The sequence below is a fragment of the Eleutherodactylus coqui genome, chromosome 12 (assembly GCF_035609145.1).
Source record: "Eleutherodactylus coqui strain aEleCoq1 chromosome 12, aEleCoq1.hap1, whole genome shotgun sequence".
Classification (NCBI taxonomy): Eukaryota; Metazoa; Chordata; class Amphibia; order Anura; family Eleutherodactylidae; genus Eleutherodactylus; species Eleutherodactylus coqui.
This window is the reverse complement of record NC_089848.1, coordinates 41,636,266-41,657,174: the sequence shown is the minus strand read 5'-3', so window position 1 is coordinate 41,657,174 and position 20,909 is coordinate 41,636,266. Positions and strand designations below refer to the sequence as shown.

General features: G+C 47.3%; 1 protein-coding gene across 2 annotated transcripts in view; it reads left to right on the top strand.

The window, feature by feature from the left end:
* Positions 1–20,909, top strand: part of ATP2C1 (ATPase secretory pathway Ca2+ transporting 1) — a 124,757-nt gene that overhangs the window by 40,776 nt on the left and 63,072 nt on the right. For both annotated transcript variants that reach the window (XM_066584988.1, XM_066584987.1), the window contains exons 2-4: positions 15,699–15,809; positions 17,019–17,135; positions 18,937–19,026. In XM_066584988.1, coding sequence (XP_066441085.1) covers positions 15,699–15,809; positions 17,019–17,135; positions 18,937–19,026 — 318 coding nt within the window. The remainder of the gene's footprint in view (positions 1–15,698; positions 15,810–17,018; positions 17,136–18,936; positions 19,027–20,909) is intronic.

The window sequence follows — 20,909 nt, the reverse complement described above, 5'->3', positions numbered from 1 at the left end:
AGCATGTCTGTTTATCTTTTCTTTTTTGTTTATTTATGTCACAGCCGTGCTCTCCTCTATGGGAGAGCCGGCCGCAACGGAAAAGCAAACGGCCGGGCCGCTTCAAAGCCGCCGCCGCGGTTCTCCCGGCGGAAATCTCGCGGTTTTTGCTGCGGCCAAACCGTGAGATTTCCGATGGGAATACGCCCTGTGTGAACCCAGCCTAACACCATGTCCTCTCTCTACCTAAAACTAAACCTCTCTAAAACTGACTTACTGGTATTTCCGCCCTCCACTAACCGACCTCATCCTGACCTCTCCATCTCAGTGTGTGGCGCCACCATAACTCCTAGACAACATGCCCGCTGCCTTGGGGTCATATTCAATTCTGATCTCTTTTACCCCCTACATCCAATCTCTGGCCCGAACATGTCAGCTGCACCTCAAGAACATTGCAAGAATCCGCTCTTTTCTCACCATGGACACGCTAAAAACGCTTACTGCTGCCCTCATCCACTCCCGGCTCGGTTATTGCAACTCGTAGCTGATCGGCCTCCCCTGCACCAGACTCTACCCTCTCCAGTCCATCCTGAATGCGGCAGCCAGGCTCATCTTCCTGTCCAGCCGCTACTCGGACGCCTCTGCCCTGTGCCGGTCACTGCACTGGCTGCCCGTTAAATACAGAATTCAATTTAAACTCGCTACCTTCATCCACAAAGCCCTCCACAGTGCAGCGCCCCCCTATATTGCCTCCCTCATCTCAATCCATCACCCCGCCCGGGCTCTCCGCTCTGCTAACAAAACTAAACTGCACACCCCTCTAATTCAAACTTCTCATTCCTGCCTCCAAGACTTCTCCAGAGCAGCACCTTTCCTCTGGAACGCACTACCAAAGGATACCCGGGCAATCCAGGACTCGCAGAACTTCAGGCGTGCTCTAAAAACGCACCTCTTCAGGGAGGCATACCACATACCCTAAACAAACCCCTCTGTACTCCGCCTGATAACATGCTCCCTGACCTACTGACTGCAATCCCTGCTAGCCATCATAAACTGCTCCTGCAGTCATACCGATTCTGCCGTCACACGGCTAAATGTCTGACCATTGTCTGTGTGTATAGAATCCCTCACTCTCCACCCCGCCATACCGTGCACAGCTCCACCTCACCATACCGTGCACAGCTCCAGCCCTTTACCTTCTGTATCACCCCATTACTTGTAGTATGTAAGCTCGTTGGAGCAGGTCCCTCACCCCTATTGCTTCCATCACCTGATTACTATGTAACTGTGTGGTTCTGTAATTTTTGTAAATTTTTTTTTTTTGTCTTTCTGTATCCCCCCTGTCTATGTAAGCGCTGCGGAATATGTTGGCGCTATACAAATAAAGTTTATCACGGCAAGTACATGTGGAATTTCAGAAGTCATTCCGCAGTTTACAAGCAAGACGGGGTAAACTTCTATTGGTAGGATAGGTAATTGGGGGGGCTCGGTGCTGAGACCCCCACCCATCTAGATGACACAGTCCTTTCTCCCTCCCCTCCTCACAACTGCTCACTGCACCCCCTACAGTGAGGAGTGGCGGTCACATACACGGGGCCACTTCTATGGGGCTGATGAAGATAACGGAGTTTGTACTCAGCCGTTTCCGTCCATTGACATGAATGGAGCCGTGTCGCATGTGTATGCCCGCCTCTGTTCAGCCTTACCTGACATCAGGTGAATACAGCAACCCTGCAGTGATGAGAGGGAGACCTGGCGCCCCTGTTCTCTGGATCAGTGGGGGTCTTGGTGGTGAGACATGACGCCTGTTGATCCAGATGCCTAAGATATACTTTTAACACCTATCTGACTTATGATACCATATGTGTTTAACACTTTGCTTCAAACTTCTGTCCATGCAGGTTTTTCACCTGAAAACTAAGATTTCTATATATTTTTGTAGAACCATCCAGTAGTTCAGAACATCAGATAATCCAGCACCTGTCAACTATCTGATCGGGGGAGTGGAGTGGTGGATGGTCATGACCACTGTGAGCCAAACTAATCACAAGGATAGGGGTCCCATTATCCCCCCCCAATGAATATAGCAGTGGTCGTTCATGCTCACTACTGTTCATGGGACTGCCAGAGATAATGGCGCACTGTCCAATCACTTCCATAATGCACTGCACTACTTATGTAATGCCATGCATTATACTTATGGCAGGCTTGAGTTTATGGCAGACACGAATGCCATTGTTGGCCCCCCTCGTACCAAGGCAACCTGCAATCACTTTATGGAGAGGCGATGAGTGACGGGAAGATCTTCTGAACCCACTTAAATACCGCAGTTGCTATTGTCCGTGGTATGTAAGGGGTTGGAAGTTTCCCCAATCCTAGCTGTTAGAGCAGGAGCCCTGCTGCCAAGTCAAGCTCCCACTCCTTCCAGTATGGGCCTCCCGTGCCAGCCTTTGAGTAGGCCACCAGGAAAAATGCAGCCGCTTAGCCTAAGGCCGGTCTCCCACAGACGGAAACCGCGGTCGGCGTCCGCAACTAATGGCGTGCATTGAGGGGATGTAAGAATCGCTTCTTCCTTCACTCGCAGAAACATTGCAATTTTTGCGAGCGATTGAAGAATCGCAGTGTGCTTTAATGTATTGCAGATGGGCTGCAGGCGCCCGCGTCACCGTGGGAAAAACAAATATGTAAAAAGAGAAAATCTGTACTGCACATGGCCGACGGCGAGCGCCCGCAGTCATCCACCGTACAGAAGTTACAGGAACGTGGTGCCAGCCGGGTGCAGAATCCAGATTGTTTGCGTGAGCCCGGCCTTAGGCCCTATCGCTGCTGGAGAAATATTGGCAGTAGTAAGTTGTTAAATAGTTGTTTTTTTTTTTGTTTTGTTTGTTTTTTAATCTTTTTTTTCCTTGTTTGTAACTGAGGAGAAATGCAGGTTGTGGTGTGAAATGCTGAGGAGCAAGTGAGGATCAACTGGCACACTGTGACCTACTGCAGCGGCAGATGGGGGGTGGTCCTCCTGTCAGATTACACTAGTTTATAGTAAACACACGGGTTTAGTGGAGATAAGAGCATTCCTGAACCTGTAACCTCCCAGCAGATGGTTACCGACCACCACCAGGCTGCCGGCACAGTGAGTACATGTAGGCCGCTCATACACGGATTGCATGTTGGATGTCACTTATTACAGATAGACCCTCCGAGCTTTAAGGCTGCGGTCCGTATTATGTCTGCATTCATATCCGGTCCATATGGCCTTACCCCCCCCCCCCTTATGTCTGGAGTAAATGTATCTTGGTAGAGTTTCTTCCCAAACCATCAGAATAGCCAAATGCTGGTAAATCAGGAGTTGGCGTAGCGGGACAGAGACCCTGAACTGACCAAGCACCGGTGTGACCGCTGCCTCCCTCCATCTCTCCCACTTTTTGCCTTTTGGCTTAAAAACTTGCCTCAAAAGTGGCCACAAAAAGAGAGAGCGCCCCATGAGCCGCGGGATGTGCCGGCCGCTTGGCTATTGTCTGCAGTTCTGTGTGCCCGTCTGCCAGGGGCACCTGAGGAGAGACGCTTCAGTGAACAGCCGTTGGATCCACTTCTTTCTTCTTGGTCCTCGCTGGGTTGTATGTCTTGTATACGGAGTGGAGCGGCCGTGGTCCGGTCTGTTGGCCATCAACCCAACCTGCAGATCACCGGCAGTTGACATTGAGTTTGGCGTAATTTGCTGGCAAAACTTTTCTGCGGTTTGCCAGCATGTTTTGTTTCTATAGATGTCCGTTGCTCCCAGCGACACTTTATAAATGTTTGTCTGGGTTTAGTGTGTATTAATAAGGTCAGGTTCAGCCATTGTGCAGGCCGTCCGGAGCGTCACCAGCGCAGCCGTCGTCTGGTTACTGGTTAACAGTGAAGAGTGTGCTCTACCAGAATAAGTAAAGGGGTTGATGAAGGCGGTGACTAACGCATGAGGCACGCAGTGACGGGGGTTTCCTTAACTTGAGCAAACCCTTTTAGGCTGGGTTCTCGCACGCCGGAATCCCAGTGGAAATTTTGCAGTTTGGTCGCAGCGAAAAACCGTGAGCTTTTTGCCGTGAAAAGCGCTGCTTCAAAAACCTGCGGCACTTAGCTGTTTGGTTTTGAAGCGGCCTGGCCGCTCGCTTTACAATAGAAATGGACATGCTGCGGCTGGCTTCACCGCGACGGATTCGCTGTCCCGCGTGGATGAGATTTCTGAGAAATCTCGTCCACATGGCTGACTAATCCCGGGATTTGCCACAGCGAAATTCCGGACAGAATTTCCGCGGCAAATCTGCCCTGTGTGAACCCAGCCTTAAGAGGGAAGAAAAAGTATTGCGGTGTATTTCTTTTTTTTAATACAACTTGTTACACATGTATATTTTTTGCCACCAGGTTGGCAGCTGTAAGCCTCGAAGGCATCATTCTGGGTGGTTTCACACGGGTGATAAAATCACGCTATTGTCAGCTGATGCGAGAGTCACTAGAAAAAAAAAGTGGATTATGAAATGAATTATTTACAATGGCTTCACTGATGTGATGTGGACTGAAAAAAAAAACCAAAAACTGCGGCGCGCTCTTTCTGCGTTGTGCGTTTATCTCCTATGTTTCCCTATGGAACCTGTTTTTTATCGCATCGCACAAACAATGTGATTTTTTTTTTTTTTTTTTTTTTTTTTTTTAACATTAGAAAGTCCTGTTGACCAGAGAATGGTGAGCGGCAGCGATGACTTTGTAAGGAAAAAGCAGCACTGACGCTCAAAAATTGTGGGAAAAAGACAGTATTTTCTGACGGCGCGATCGCCCGTGTGGAACTAGCCTCAGCGCCAATGTCAGCGAGTGGATTTGATTTGCAGAATTCGCACTTCAGATCCACAAGTCAAACCGCCCCTAAGGAAGCACAGGGCGTCCGCACTGCATGTAACACACGCGGATTTGTTTTTATTGGATTTGCGGATGCCACGTGCATATAATCGCAGCATGCTCCATTTTACCGCAGATCAGGCGTGCATGTGCTCCATTCATCTCTATGGGAGCTTACGATCCGCTAATACATTTGTGGATGCACTGTGAATTTAAAGGTTAAAATCAATTAGGGAGGTGGGGAAAAGGCTGGGAGGGGGGGGGGGTGCGGATTATTTCTGGGCTGATGATCCGCAGTACATCCACACAGAAAACAAAATCCAATCCGCGATCTCCCGCAAGCATAAATAAATCTGTTTAATGTTGACTCGCAGTGCATCCACTGCGGAAACTGGCATGAAAAGTGCGCGCGCGCCGTGGGCATGAGGCCTTAGAATAGGAAAAATGTTTGTTTTGTATGCCACAGACAAGGTGTGGGCAGCGGGTACCACGCCCCAATATAGATGCCCATTCTTTGGCATTTGTAGTGAACAGCCTGACCTCATACTGGTTTGGCTGTTCTTCCTCACCCAGGTCTCCCTATGGAGCCTCCGGTTTATCGCAGCCCACGAACTTGCGATTTTCATCCGATGCGTTTTTAACATTAGCAACATCTGTAGTTTATGGCGCAAGAAAATCGCAGCAGCGGCGATACGAGATCATTCTCTGGGGAAAAGCATCGCCGGCGACCAGACATCGCAGGAGCAAATATGCCATATGGCTGCAGTTGTGGTTCCCCCCCCCCCCCCCCCCCGCAGCGATATTGCGCCCGCCCGTGTGACGTAACCTTGTGTTTGTGTGTTTCACACAAACTGAACATATCGGCAGTCGTCTGAATGCCCTCGGCTGCCCACACTGGCATTGGTAAAATGCAGCGTCTCACAGCATTTTCGAAAGGAATTTTCAAACGCATTCGCCAGCACTTTTACCGCCCTTCATCATTGCTGCGGGTGACGCCGTTCGTTACAAATGGCTAATGCCCAGTAAAATACAGCAGGCGTTCGTCTGGGAAGCCGTTGGAATCAATGGAGACGTTTTACAAAGTTTTTAGCGGATGTTTGAAATTCCACGCTGAATGCTGTAAACACCCGCCTGTGTGAGAGCGACCTTGGCGTGCCGCTCGATGCATTGTGCGGACACCGGGGAGGTAAGTACAGGACTCGCATCCCCGGACACTACGGGTTTCCCACCGTCAGCCCATAAGCTTAGCTCATAGAGCAGGTGGGGGCCTCTTTACAATCACCCGTGTGAATAAGCCCTTATAGGACCCCCTGGTGGCCCCTTCTTAGGGACTGTTCACACCCCATTTTTGATGTATGCTATATTGCATATACATAGGCAGTCTTCATCAGACGTGTACATTTTGGCACGTAAGCTCCCCTTTTCTATCCCCCTAGAGCGCACAAACATAAGGGGGATCAGATGTAGTTCAAAGTTTGAACTACTTTTGACCAACTCTAGTTCCTAGGTGCGCCAAGCCGTAGATTTGTTAATTAACAAGTGTGTCCTCGACAACATAAAGGCGATGTGTATAGGAAACGATCAGATGTAATAGCTGTATTTTACATGTGTAGCACATGTTACCTAGCGGGGGATGGACAGGGGACAGGTCAGCCATTAGGAGATTACATTGAGAATATCAATGACTTGATGGAGAAGGAGCTGGCGTGCCTGGAACACATCTTACTATGCAAGGCCAGTCGCTGTCTGTCACAGAAGGCTGCTGCCAAGCCCAACGCTGCCCGCCGGCTTCTCAAGTAACAAAGGAATGTTCTTCCCATTGTCTGCCCGTAATTGTCACCATGCCATCCTTCCCAACAAGGGTCAATTATGTAACTAGTGATTGTATCAAGCCTAATTGTACAAAGGGATTTACACCTATAACAATAACGTGGGGCCAGGCCGGACCGGAGAGTGAAGGCCCATTTACACACCAATATGTTTTGAACAAATGCCTGAATTACTTTTTTTGCATACGTTTCAGATCTACAGATAGTCGTTTGAAATCCTCCATTCCCCTCATTAGCTGATCACTGTATATGTATGCTCAGGTGGATGTGTGTTTATGCGAGGAATCTTGGGTTGGCAGGTTTTTTTTAGTGTGAAGATTCGCCATTGTCTTCTGCAGTATGAGTAAACAAGTAGTCCTTGTGTTTTAGCAAGGCAATCGCCCCCCCCCCCCCCCAGTCCTTTAGTCTTTCAAATGACTTAAAGAATGTCATTTTAAACAAAGCAAGAAGCAAATGACCGACCTCCCTTGTTATGCAGGCTGAAGCTCAGCGGCCGGTGAAGCAATGGTGCACGATGGCTTTGCATTTACACGTAACGATTACAGCGCAAATTTGTTGGTTTGAACGGATTTTGAGCGATAATTTTTGCATGTAAATAAAACTTAAGCTGCAATAACTTCACAGAAATGACTGCCGAAAAAGTTGTCCTCGTGCAGAGGGCCTTTATTAGGCCAATATACACGGACTGATCACTTCATCGGAGGCGGCTGACTTTCACAATTGAGTGCAGCAAGATTTCTGTGGATGGGTTTCAGGGTGAATCCACATTGGGCCACCTGCACACGAACGGGTCGGATCCAACCCTCCGCCCGGCCGACGTCCGTGCTTACCGGTATTTTGTCTTCATAATCAGTACCGTGGATGGTCCACGCGGCTCGCCATCGGATATGCGCAGTACAAGTTATTTTTATTTTATTTTTTTTAAACTCCTGCTTTTCCCAAATCATCGCCTAGCAATGCGGAATCCGCAACCTTTCTGCAATGTCTATTGCAGACGGCTTCCATTGACTTAAATGGAAGCAATCGGTGAAAAAATGGAGCATGCTGCAATTTTTATTTTTCCGCGAGCGGAATATCGCAGTCGCGCTCCGCTCGTGTGAGCAGACACGTGGATGCTCTATTTGTGCAGAATGCTGCGAATCGGCAGCGTAGGAGACTATCACGAATTCCGCAATTCAAACTCCTTTGTGTGCAGGCAGTCTTAAAATGGGAACATTAATCTGAGTGGCCTTGAATGGGTCATTTGTTCTAGGCTAGTCAACCTTGTGGGGTTTTCTTCTGTAGTAGTGTTGGGCGTGGGCCCAGAACAGTGGGATCAAGGAACGCACCCTGAATTTGGCGCAAACAGCAAGAATCGATGAACCCTCCCTTTCAGCTGTTCAGAGCATATCAGGACCTCAATCTAGTTTGCATTAGCTGCAGGAAGCTCTCCTGTCCACAGGGGGCAATATTCCTGTAGAACGATATAAACCTATGGTGGAATCTCTTCCACAATAAAGGTCTGCAGTTCTGAAGGCTAAAGGAGGCTCAACGTGCAAATAATAAAGTGGCCACTCACTGTACAGCTATCAGTGGTCTTGTCTAAATGAACCTTAAAGGGAACCGGTCAGCTAATTTGGAAGACCTAACAACTTATTCCTTGCAGTGTATAATCGGTGCTGTGAAACAGGAGTTGTGTGTGTGTGTGTGTGTGTGTGTGTGTGTGTGTGTGTGTGTGTGTGTGTGTGTGTGTGAGTGATGCAGACTTCTCCCAGCTGCTGATGGACAGGTTTCTCCCTATGCACAGTAATAGGAGGAAAACTCCTTCAGTGGCTGGTGGGGGGGGGGATTCTGGATATACATAATCAGGCTTGCTCATTTTTACCTGATTTGGCTCGAATGAGACTCACACTTTCCCAAACTACCAACACACTGATGTAAGTGACAGATTCCTGAAATGGACGCCAAATGAAGTTTTTAAATGCATATAGAATGGTAAAATAAGGACTTGCTGTGCTATAAATTACACATCGTACACATTCAGAGCGCCCCCTGGTATCCTTTACACAAATCACCCAAAGTTCTCCTCTCGGAAAATCTACATACCTCTGCAGTATAATTGCACATTAGGAAATCCCCTTGCAATATAAGAGTAGCTTACCCACTACGGTGTCTTTTTTTTTTTTTTCGCTCCTTTAAGCGATGGGGCACTTCTGGCAAGAACTCCTTGCCCTAGAGAGCCCGTTCCCACTAATTATTTACAAGGACCATCCCTCCCCAGCACAGTGTAATCGCATCCAGGGCTCAAACCTTATTCTCCACCCAGCCAGCCACTCTTTCAGGGCTTAAGCCTACTCCCCTCCCCCATCTGCGGTAATCACTTCCATAGCTCTGCAGGTAGCCGGTCTAAGGCCCTATGTACATGGCTGTAGGTGTTTTACATGCGTTTGCCAGCGTCGTAAAAACGGCTGAACGGCAAAGGGCCTGGGAAGATATTCACCCTCGCCGGCTCACCTCTTCTCAACATCCCCTCCGGCCTTTAGCAACGCGAGGGGGCGGAGCTAATCTCCCCCTTGTCTGCAGCCAGCAATGGGAGGGACGGACCTTGGCTCCACCCTCATCCCACCCCTCCCATTGCAAACAGCGGCAAGGGGCAGAGAAGAGGAGGAGGGAGTTTAACAGTGTGACAGCTAAACTCCTTCCCCCTTCTCTGCTCTGGCAGCTAGCATAGGCTCCCATAGGAATCTATGTAGCTGCTGGTGTGAAAGCGCCTGGTCAGGCAATTTCACGCTGCGGAAATATGCCCCTATGCACTGATGCATTGTAAGCCAATGCATCAGAGGGGCAGCGTATATCGGCTGGGCGTGAAAACCCAGCCGATGTACGCCCGTGTGAATAAGCCCTAAGGCCGGTCTCTCACATGACCGGATAGTAATTGTGGATTCCACAAGTGTTTGATCCACGGTAATACACGGTTCAATCAAATACATGGAACTAAACCATTCCGCTCACCTGGGCGGTCAGAGTTGTGTAATCCGCTTCAGGACACAGAATGCAGCATAATCCAAGAGCTCATTGTTCTCTGTGGTCCTGGATATACCCCCAGTCCATACGCAATTACACTGCGTAGGCGCTGCCGGTACCCGCGTCATCACCAAGCGGCGACGCGGGAAATCTAAACACAAAGCGTACTGCGCATGATCGCCTGCGTGAGTTTGCAGTTGTATGCAGTATGTTACACATCTGCGATCCACTAGGGGGCTCTGCCAGCTGATTCCGCGTACAACCGTGTGAGCCCGACCTTACTGAAGACGGTACATAGTAGGACTTACCTGTGGCAAGGCGGGCTGTGAGTGGGCAACAGGTGATGTTTGGGATGTAGTGTGTCTGATCCGGCTGCCATGAGTCCTGGTGGGTTCCTTCGGCGCCCCGTTGGGAATCGCTGATTTATTAAACAGAAGCTAGATCTCATATGTCTTATGGCGTTCTGCTCCGGGCTTTTCTCTTACTGCATTCTTCTCTCTCTCGGAAATGTCACAGCGCTCCAATAAACTAATATTTACACCAAAAAGTCAAAGTAATAGAAAGGAAGTAAATGTCTATAAATCAAGCCTCCTGCACAGGCCTCCCCGGCCTCATTAGACATTCTCCGCTCGTTGACGGTTTGTTAATCACCGATACTGGATGGCAATCTGCTAAGTTGGTTAAACTCCCCAGCGCTACAAGATTGTTTTATCACTCAGTTGGTGTCGGCTGTCAAGTGATTATTCTCATTCATTTCCTGTTTAACATTCATTTTTCTTGCAGCTACTATCCAACTGCGCCCCCCCCCCCCCCCCCCACCTCCCCCATGGGTCTAACTTTCATTTTTGTCAAGCTTAATGTTTCAAATTTTTTTTTTTTTTTTTTGAAGCGGAGTCTCTTTAAATGGCTTCATCTAAGAGCGATGCATAACTCCTGATTCACCATCGATTGAAACTTTCTCTGTGATTGTATCGTTGATAGAAGTGATTACAATATCCGAATCTCTTCCTACAAAATCATATATTCTACTCCGACCACTTTTGGTGTCTGCAGATTGAACTGTGCTTTTCCTTTTTTTTTTTAAAAAAAAAGTTTTCCAGCAGATGTATAGCAGCAGTCATGCAACGGGCACATTATAGGCGACGGGATCCGCAGATTATCTGTGGAACTGGGTAATATGCAAATAAGCAAGATGGCATAATACCTCCACAGCACCACCTGTTGGAAGGCAGCATTCCTTCAAGCCAAAGTCAGACTCTTTATGCAAACCTTGTAACAATGACTGGGAATTAAAAGCAAAGCCAGACTCCATGTACAGACAGCTGTTTCAGGGTATTTGCCCTTCATCAGTGTACAGAAGCAGTCTGGCTTCGCTAGTGAGAGGCCTGGGACAGGGGACAGAAACGCTATCTTTTCTCCTTAGGGAGAGCACGTAGACGGTAAGTGAGGAGACTCAAATGGCCGTTCATGCTCCTCTGGGTGATATGGAATAATACCCACACTGTGCCACCTGTTGAAAGTTTAACTTTGGCTTGAAGGAATGCTGCTTTCCACTAGGTGGCACTGGTAAGTATAACACTTACACCCTGGACTCTGCTGGTCACCTAATTTCAGCCCATAAGCTTAACTGGACTAAAAGTAGGTGACAGTCCCTTTAAGCCTTTGCGCCTTCTGGGATTAGGAGTTCAGTGGGCGGTCCTATCAGTGATTGACAGCTATGTGTGTCCTCACAAAGTAAAAACTGTCAATCACTGATGGGACCGCCCACTGGACTCCTAATCCCAGAAGGAGTAAAGGTTTAAAGAGACTTGTCCCCTACTTCTTGTCCCCTACTTCTTGTCCCCTACTTCTTGTCCCCTACTTCTTGTCCCCTACTTCTTGTCCCCTACTTCTTGTCCCCTACTTCTTGTCCCCTACTTCTTGTCCCCTACTTCTTGTCCCATCAGTGATGGACAGTTTTTACTTTGTGAGGACACAGATAGCTGTCAATCACTGATGGGACCGCCCACTGGACTCCTTGTTTTAATCTCTACTCTTTTTGGGATTAGGTTAGCTAGTGTCCTTTTCTCACAAAACTAGATATTAAAACACCAACTCCATAAGCTTTATATTATACAGCAATACCTAGGAGTTGTCAGAATGGAAGTAAACTCTGTGACTGTAACATTGGTAGAAGTAAGGGGTTACAATATCGGAGCAGAGGGATAGCTTTTTGTGGTAAGCTGAGCCAGGTGCACAAATAGTGATGTCAGCAGCACGGCCGGGCCCGGTGACCGGCCCCTTTATATGAAGGATGGGAGGAATTACTCAACAAGTGGCAATGTGGGTAGGGGGGGGCATGTAACGCATCGCACCACCTTGGTTGTGACAAATTACCCGCTGTGACCTAGGGAAGAAAGCCAGCTTCCTGTTTCCTCTGTCCCAGTTCCACAGATGATCTCCGGATCCCGTCGCCTGTAATGTGCCGTTGGCATGACTGCTGGTATACATTTGTGTCGTTTAGGTGAGCGTTTTGTAAAGACACCATGCGGAAACTGGAATAAAAAAGGAAATAAGCAGTAATTGTGGCTCCCCACGCAGCTCCTGGCGGTTGGGGCTTTATACTTGGCAGTGAAGCTTGGCGTGCCACCAGTTACATATCCTGTAAGGGCGGCCTGGTACCGGACGGCCCTGACTAGTAGGGGCAGAATGTCTGGAAATACAGGAAGACCCGCTGACCCAATCCTATACAGACATTGGGCTCGGGGGGCTTTAACTGCCGTGGGTTGGTGCTTTAAGCCAAGGGCGATGTACTTGTACGTGTCCTGATGGTAGATGCTGTGTGCATTCTACATTTGCCCTTGATGTACACCGGCTCCTTGGACTCGAGGGCTGTTTTCAGGGGAGGTAATACTAATTTGAAGAGTCCTTTATTCTTCCAAGAGCCAGAACCAGAAAATGCCTGCGTCTCCCCTGCCTGTTTTCTGTCCCTCCCAGAATTCCTCGCACCGCGTCAATTTTCTGGTTGGGCTGAATCCCTTTTCCTGGAGTTCTTAGTTAAACAGAACGCCAGAACTAAAGAGCTGCCAGAAATCTGCCCGCTGCTCGTGTGCAGCCGCTGGCATAGCCTCGATGGAAAGGATGCATGTATGTTTCAGGATCGCTGGAAAGCTAAGTGGTCTTTGTAACGCCTCTTAATATTAGGTGCCCACCATCTTTCACCCGTCTGCCACTTGGGAGCTCTGGAAATGCTTATGCTGTACTCACAGTAGCAAATGCAATCCGGAAATAACGCCCCCCCCCCTCCCCTCCCCCATTACTATTGTATTGCCTTTTTTTTTTTTCACACTTATTGATTTGAATGGCCAATTCTTGTCTGAAAATCGGACTAAAATGGTGTCTTTTTTTGTTTGTTTTTTTTTAAACTTATTTTTCCTGGACTGGCTAGGTACGAGACCCAGATGAATATCCCCATTCAAATCTGTGTTCTATTTGCATGAAATAAGCGTACCCCCCCCCCCCCCCCCTGTATTTGTGCACTCAAATGTGTGTGCGTGCGTGCCCTGTCATAGAACTTAATGGGGGTGTGCGAGCAGAGCCTGCAGATCAGCAAGCGGACCTCTCCAAGTAACGGCGCAGGAATGGGGGCTCAAGTAAGTATAAAAAAAATTATATATATATCCCCGGACCCTGCCCTATGGTGCATAACTTAGTGTATAGGTGGTGACAGGCTCCCGCTAGAAGGATGAATAGTGCCAGATGTACAGTGCAGCGTGGCATCCGCGGGTTGACTGGTATTGCGGTTCTTTTCGGGCATGCGCTTTTATATATGTATACATTGTATCCTTCAGTCTAGTCGCTGTTGTGTTTCAGCTTCCCTCCAGTTGGCTCATCAGTGTTTCTCAGTAACCGTTTGCTTTGTGGTTCCACCAGGAGAGATCAAGCCGTCGTCCTCCTGTAATATGTGTGTTATTAATCTCTGCTGACGGCTCCATGATGATTAGTAACATTCTAGGATACAGAATGGGCGCTGCATGCGGCTCTTCATACTGTTGTCTTAAATGGCTTCAGCATATTCCGCTCACCCGCTCTTCATCTGATTTCCCGAAGGCGATGTTTACCGCCACAATCCGCTTATTCTTGCCCATAATGGAAATGAATCCAGAATGTTATCGCTCTTAAAAATTCTCATCCTATCAACAAAATCACCGCAGGTAAACAACGGGCGCAGGTAAACAACGGGCGCAGGTAAACAACGGGCGCAGGTAAACAACGGCGCAGGCGTTCCACTTGTTATAGCGTTCAATCCCAACCGCAGAAGCTCCTGTACCGGAGACAGTCTGGAGGGAGGGAACGTCAGCCGGGGGCATACAGACAGGCCCCATGCAGATATGAACCCGTTCATCATTATGGTCATCTCCGACCTGGCGGATTGTCATATCTTGGCGGTGGGTGACGCACAGGGCCTTTAGACTCTGGGGTACGCTTATTATGGCGTTTGCGGGAAATAGTTTGCAACTTTTCGCCATGTTGCTGTTTGACAAATTTAATAATCGTTTCTGCCGCAGTATACACTTTTTTTTTTTTTTTTTTTCCTCTTCGGCACCAAAATACGAAAAGGAAGATAAATTTGTGAGGGTCTCGGAGCGGTACGGCTCACTGCGGCCCGTCGTGTTTATTATAATTGCACCAGAAATTGGAGTAAATTTATAGCCTAAATCTGTGCTACTTGGTAGCTAGCGGCGGCTTCAGTTTGAGGACGCGCTCAGCCAGAGATTCGTCAACGGCCGGGGTGATACGCTGTGTAAAAATCTGTGTTTTACCGGCGTAGGGAGCTGCGTATTGTCGCAGCTATACTCCTGTATGCCTGCGCATATACCACGGATTCTACATGTAGCGGTTTCTTCCCCCCCCCCCCCCCCCCCGCCCAATTTCCTTATTTCTCCCAGCAACATGCATTAAAAAAACACATACGCAATGTAATTGTGTTTCGACTGCATCTATAGAGAACAATAGGGCTCCTGCGTGCGATATATGTGGTAAGTGGAACGCGCCATGTTTTAGTTTTTTACGCACGCAGTAAATATACTCAAGTGTGAGTGGAACGATGATCGGTGTACTTTCATTGACGCCACTTACCGCGCGCCCAATACGCAATGCAAATATGTGTGCGTCAGCCCGGCTTAAGAGTTGCCTGCCAAATAATAAAGTAGGCATATCTTACGCCTCCATATGAGACAATCATTACCCAACATGTCTGAGGTTTGTATCAGTGAAGCTGGATATTGGCCCCGTTATCTGCGGCTGCTGATTTACCGCTGTCTTTTTAGTATATTGGAGCGTTTTATTAGTCCGCCCTGATTCGGTAATAAGGCTGATCATCTTATCTAGGTTTCCATTTTAGCACGATGCATGGACAGCGCTCTGCAGTCGAGGTGTTGGAGCGGAAAACCGGGAGATGTTTATCGCTGCCTGCAGATAGCCGGCTTATTGGAAGGTTTATGAGTTTAGGAATTGAAATGGACTGATCTATGCAGAATGTACTCTGAAGAGTAAAGGCAGGAATCCAAGGAGAAAACCTCTCTTTACAGACGTCACACTGAAGACACACTACAATCTGCAGGCCTCTTATGGGGCATCAGCTTCTTCTGGGAAAGGATTGTCTAACATGTCCCGTATGTAAACCTGAGGAGTCCTACTTGGTGGTTGCCATGCCTGTATGACACTGGATACAGCGATTAGCTGGGCGGTCCGATCGGTGATTGACACATGGGAGGCCATCACTGATGGGACCGCCCACTGGACTCCTAAGCCCAGACAGAGCGCAGGGTCAAAGGACTAAATTGCGTTTTCCCCACAGTAATATATATTGTCAATCTGTTCTGCTTCTCTTTAACCAAGGGGTTTGGCCAGGATGCATGATCGCCTCCGCTGGCCGCCACTGTATGGAATATTTGAATGAGAGAGATTATATTCTAGCTAATGTTTTAGTTCGTACCTTCTCATAAGAAAAACCTATTTGGTCTCGTTGTTGTGTTTCAGGCATCAACCTTCCACGATTCCTCGACCACTGAAGATGTTACAATGGTTCCTGTACTGAGTTCAAAGAGAGCGAGTGAACTACCGGTCAGCGAAGTCGCCTGGATTCTTAAGGTGAGAGAAACTAATGTGGGAGCCTAGTTATGGTTCCCCCACATCCCTTCTATCAGCTGTTCTTCAGGTTGCCCCCAATATGGGTGGAATAAAGTTGAAATCGTTTGTTAGAGGTCCATTTTTATTTAACCAAAACTTAAAGGAGTTGTCCAGCTTGGAGCTATTGATGATCTGTTCTCAGGGTTGGTCATCAATAGTTGATCGTCGGGGCCGATGTCATGGTATACAGAGTCACTTGCCAGTGGTTATACTTGTGTATCTTTGAAGCAGTATATCATAAGGGCAGGTATATACCACTTCCCAACCCAATGCGCACAGGCAAATTGCTATATGGAGGAGCATTACATAAGTGCAAGATACTACTGAACAACTTATGCTCCTCCATATAGCAGTTTGCCTATCTGCATTGTGTTGAGAAGTGGTATATACCTGCCCTTATGTATGTTTGAAGCAGTATATTGGTAAGTATAACCGCCGGCAGTGAGTCTTATGCAGAGCCATAAGCTGACAGCTCCATACATTTTGCAGCGGCCTGAGTTATTGCCGGCACTGTTCCTATTGAATTTTTAATAATTGACTTAAAATGAAATACAAATTCTAAGACGGCAGATAATTGCCCCAAAGTCCCTCCTTAGTGATGCTCTGATGTGCTACACAGTTTCTGGTATATATTTTGCAGACTACAGAAAGTTGTAATCTGCATCAATTTTGAGACTGGAACATAAGGCCCGCTTAGACACAACGAATATCGTTCAAAAGCCATCTTTTGAGCTATAATCATTGCATGTAAATGTGCCAGTCTTCTTCTTTTCTGCCGAACGATGAATTTTAGTTCTGCATGAAACCCATTGTTCGGCAGAACAGCTGATAAGAAGGACCGCATGCTGTGCTCGGACCAGGGATCGCTGATAACAGCTGATTGCATGCTCAGCTGTCAGCCCCGTGGCAAAACAAGGGAATGTATTCAGAGAACAGCGGGTGGTCTGTTCCCTGAACACAGCTCCTGGCAGCTCACAGGCTACTAATTTGCACTAATTGGCATTAGTACCAAGTAGTAGTTTATGCAAAATGATTGCTCAAAAATCATCTTTTGAGCGATGATCTTTGTGGTGTAAATGCACCTATGCTTGTCTCCTTCCGCCTACACAGTGTTTACACTTAGAGAGCTTTTCCTTCACATGCTTCACAGAAGTTCTGATTTTATCACAGGCTGATCTCCAGAGTGGGTTAACAAATTCTGAAGTCTGTCACAGGCGAGCCTCCCATGGGTGGAATGAATTCGATATCAGTGAAGATGAGCCATTATGGAAAAAATACATTGCACAGGTGAGACGCCATTCCGAATAGGGCGGATTTTGTTTACGTACCTCTTGTGAGATCAATATTTGACTTGTAGGAATGCTACCTTCCAGTAGGTGGTGCTGTAGAGGCATTGTTACATCTACCTATTTGCATAAATTTCCCAGAGCAGCATGTATGGCCTTAAGAGTAACTTACAGGGGAAGATGATCATCCATATTCTTACTGGAAACTGTGAATTTGGGCGATAATCATCCCACGTACTCATGGCTGCCGACAGGGCACTGAGTGAGAAATCGCTAACTTGCCAGAGTTGCTTGGTGCTTAGCAGAACCTTAAAACCTAGCGACTACCGGCCCGCGTAAACAGGAGGTCAATGTTTGAGCGACTCCTGTGTATTGTGAATTGAGGTGGGCTGGAACAATCCCAGCCTGCATTCTTTTGAACGACTATCGCTCCTGTGTAAACCTAGGAGCGATAGTCGGGTGGCAGTCCATGGAACGATTGTTGGGCGTTGACGTGCCCGATAATTCTTCTGTGTAAAGGGACTTGAAGTCTCCTCACTCGGTGCTACAAGGCATATTGTACATGGACACACAGCGGCACAGCTAATCTCTGCCCGAACCATGGCGTTGGTTAAGATGGTAAGTCTGGCTACGGCAACTGTAAGGACATAGCGGACCTATATATGACTTATAACCCCAAAATACATCACCTGTCTTGTTGCCACCACGTGGTTGAGGTAGGGAGGCGACAGGTTTACTTTAGCCATAGAGACACAAGTCTAGATATAGGCTGCAAACACAAAACCGCAAGATATTAAATCAAGATTTTTATAGTGCATACAAATACCTCCGTGCTGACTGATCTGTCAAATTTAAAGGGGTTGTCCCGTGAAACAAAGTGGGGTTCAGCACTTCTGTATGGCCATATTAATGCACTTTGTAGTGTACATTGTGCATTAATTATGAGCCATACAGAAGTTATTCACTTACCTGTTCCGTTGCTGGCGTCCCCGTCGCCATGGTGCCGTCTAATTTTCAGCGTCTAATCGCCCGATTAGACGCGCTTGCGCAGTCCGGTCTTCTTCCTTTCTGAATGGGGCCGCTCGTGCCGGAGAGCGGCTCCTCGTAGCTCCGCCCCGTCACGTGTGCCGATTCCCGCCAATCAGGAGGCTGGAATCGGCAATGGACCGCACGGTGCACCGCGGGTGAAGATCCCGGCGGCCATCTTACTTAGGTAAGTAAGAAGTCGCCGGAGCGCGGGGATTCGGGTAAGTACCGGACCGTTTTTTTTTTTAACTCCTGCATCGGGTTTGTCTCGCGCCGAACGGGGGGGCTAGTGAAAAAAGAAAAAAAAACCCGTTTCGGCGCGGGACAACCCCTTTAAGACTAAGTTTTTAGACCACTTTTTAGTTGGCTTAGTTTATGCCAAAAATTGGGCCAAACGTTTGTCACAATCTGCAGGAATTTGGTGCAATGTAGGCCACGCCCCCTCTTGCTAAGCCACACCGCTTTTTGGACAGTTCTGGAAAAGTACCTGAAAGGGTCTAATAACTACGGTAGTAAGTGTAACTCCCAAGTATGTATGACCATCTTCTAGTCCAAGCTGTTCCAGAAAACTTGCATTTAAAAGCCTCACTGCGCCCCTTCTTGCAGACAATTTGCTAGTCAAGACTGGATGGAAGGTTAGAATGAAGCAGCAGGTACTTCTAGGTGTCGTCAGGCTTCTGTATTCGCTTACAGTATGATGTTTTTCCTAATGTCTTTGTTATTACGCACCGAGTCAATAACCTAAACACCGCTTTTTCTTTTTTTCCCCTCTCCAGTTTAAAAACCCGCTCCTCATGCTCTTGCTGGCCTCCGCTGTCATTAGTATCTTAATGCATCAGTTTGATGATGCCGTCAGTATCACAGTGGTAAGTTACCAGCCTCTCCTATCCTAGGCATATCATCCAGGTAAAACTGTCGCAGCAACCGGATTAACTTCCATTTACAAATACAACATAACCTTTATTCGTTATTTACTATAAAGGCTCTTGGCCACCAATCAGACGTCCAGTATTAACAAAGCCAGTGCTTATCAGCCATTTTCACAACCGGTAATGCCAGCACTAATCTGCTAACCTCCCGAGGATAAACAAAAGCAGGGAATAATGGCCGCCTTCAAATGCCAAGGCTTGCCCTGCAATATCTAATATATACATCTTAGCTTGATGTGCTGAGGCTTGCTATCAAAACAACTCTGCCCTCGTGTGTATGCATTATGTAACTCCTCATCGCCATAGCTTCTACAGAAAAGTAGCTCGGCACCACACTCTTATGGAATGGTCTAAAAGAAAATCTTTCACCCATAGCAACCAATCACAGCTCAGCTTTCATTTCAATATACGGCTGAGGTGAAATGAAAGCTGCGCTGTGATTGGTGGCTATGGGCGACAAAGATTTTACTTTAAGGCACATGTTGACGCATTCTGAGCATGCTCAGAGCATGGAAAACCTAGAAACCAGGAGTGGGAGAGAGCTGGCAGTCCTGGTTTTGATGTGTTCTATGCTCCAAGCATGATCGGACTGCAGTGATGAATATGTCCTCAGACAGCCTTCAGAGGAGTGTGGTGGTGGGCTAATTTTCCATGGCCGACCCTGTAGAATAAACTTCACTGGAATGTTGTTTACTGGGAAATATTTTAATTAGCTGCACTAAGAATAAAAGAGAGCCTACAGAAAAATTCCAACAATGTCTACAAAAGTCTGCCATTGGGGTGACGCAAAGGGACCTCCACATTGGTTTGCCCTGAGTATTTGGAATAGCAGACGCCATTATATCTTAGCTGTTATTCCTAAATCCACTATATAATTTTTCTGCGTTTTTATATTTATATATACATAATTTGTTGTGTTTGCTGACCTGGGACGGGCTTCATAAACAGCTTGTTCCACAAAGTGTATGAATACCCTTATTTCATAGTAGAAAGCCCTTACAGGCACTTAAAAGGATAGCTGACAAGAGATTTGATGAGTGTGCTAGATATTTAATTGCAGCCCTGACACACATCAGCACACAGAACATATAGACACTCATCAGCGCTCCATTTACATGCCCATAGATTGCATTGACAAGCTCCATAAGTACGGCTCAGAAAGACCTAGCGCTAGAATTGATACTTGGCCATCCAGTAATCGGCATGGCAGTGCAAGAGACCGCAGGATTAACAGGTCCGTCATCTCTCCATGAAGTGGCAGGCCATATGATGTGTCCCCTGATGAACCAGCGGTGCTGCGGAAATGACATGGGTGACAAGAGATTTCATAAGTGTTAGATATTCCAAGTGCCTATAAGGTCTTTTTTGTTGTGTGACATGAGGGTATTTACTTTGTAGCCGGTGTTTGTGTATCAGTACTGGATCTCGTTATAATTGTTTCTGGATTGGTATCTATGTACTCAGTACTGTATTGTGTTTAATCTGGTTTGACCAGTTCTCTTAGAGATATTACAGCTCACATAATTAGGTTTTCATGTTTTATTATTTTAATTTGGTGTAAGCAAGGGTCTGTTAGCGTTTTGTAAGAAGCTGCTGCATGGGGTCGCCTTTCTCAGGACGGTCCCTGTTTTTTTGTTTGTGGGGCTTTTTTTTTTTTCTTTTTTTTTTTTTTAAGGGAGCAACTATTTAGGGTTATTCTTGGACAAGCTTGGACCCTTTTGAAGGTTGCTGCTGTTCTCGGTTTGTTTAATCCTCAAAAGATTTGCTATGGCACTGGGAATGGATCACCCAAATGACTGAGAAGAAAGGGGAAAAAATAT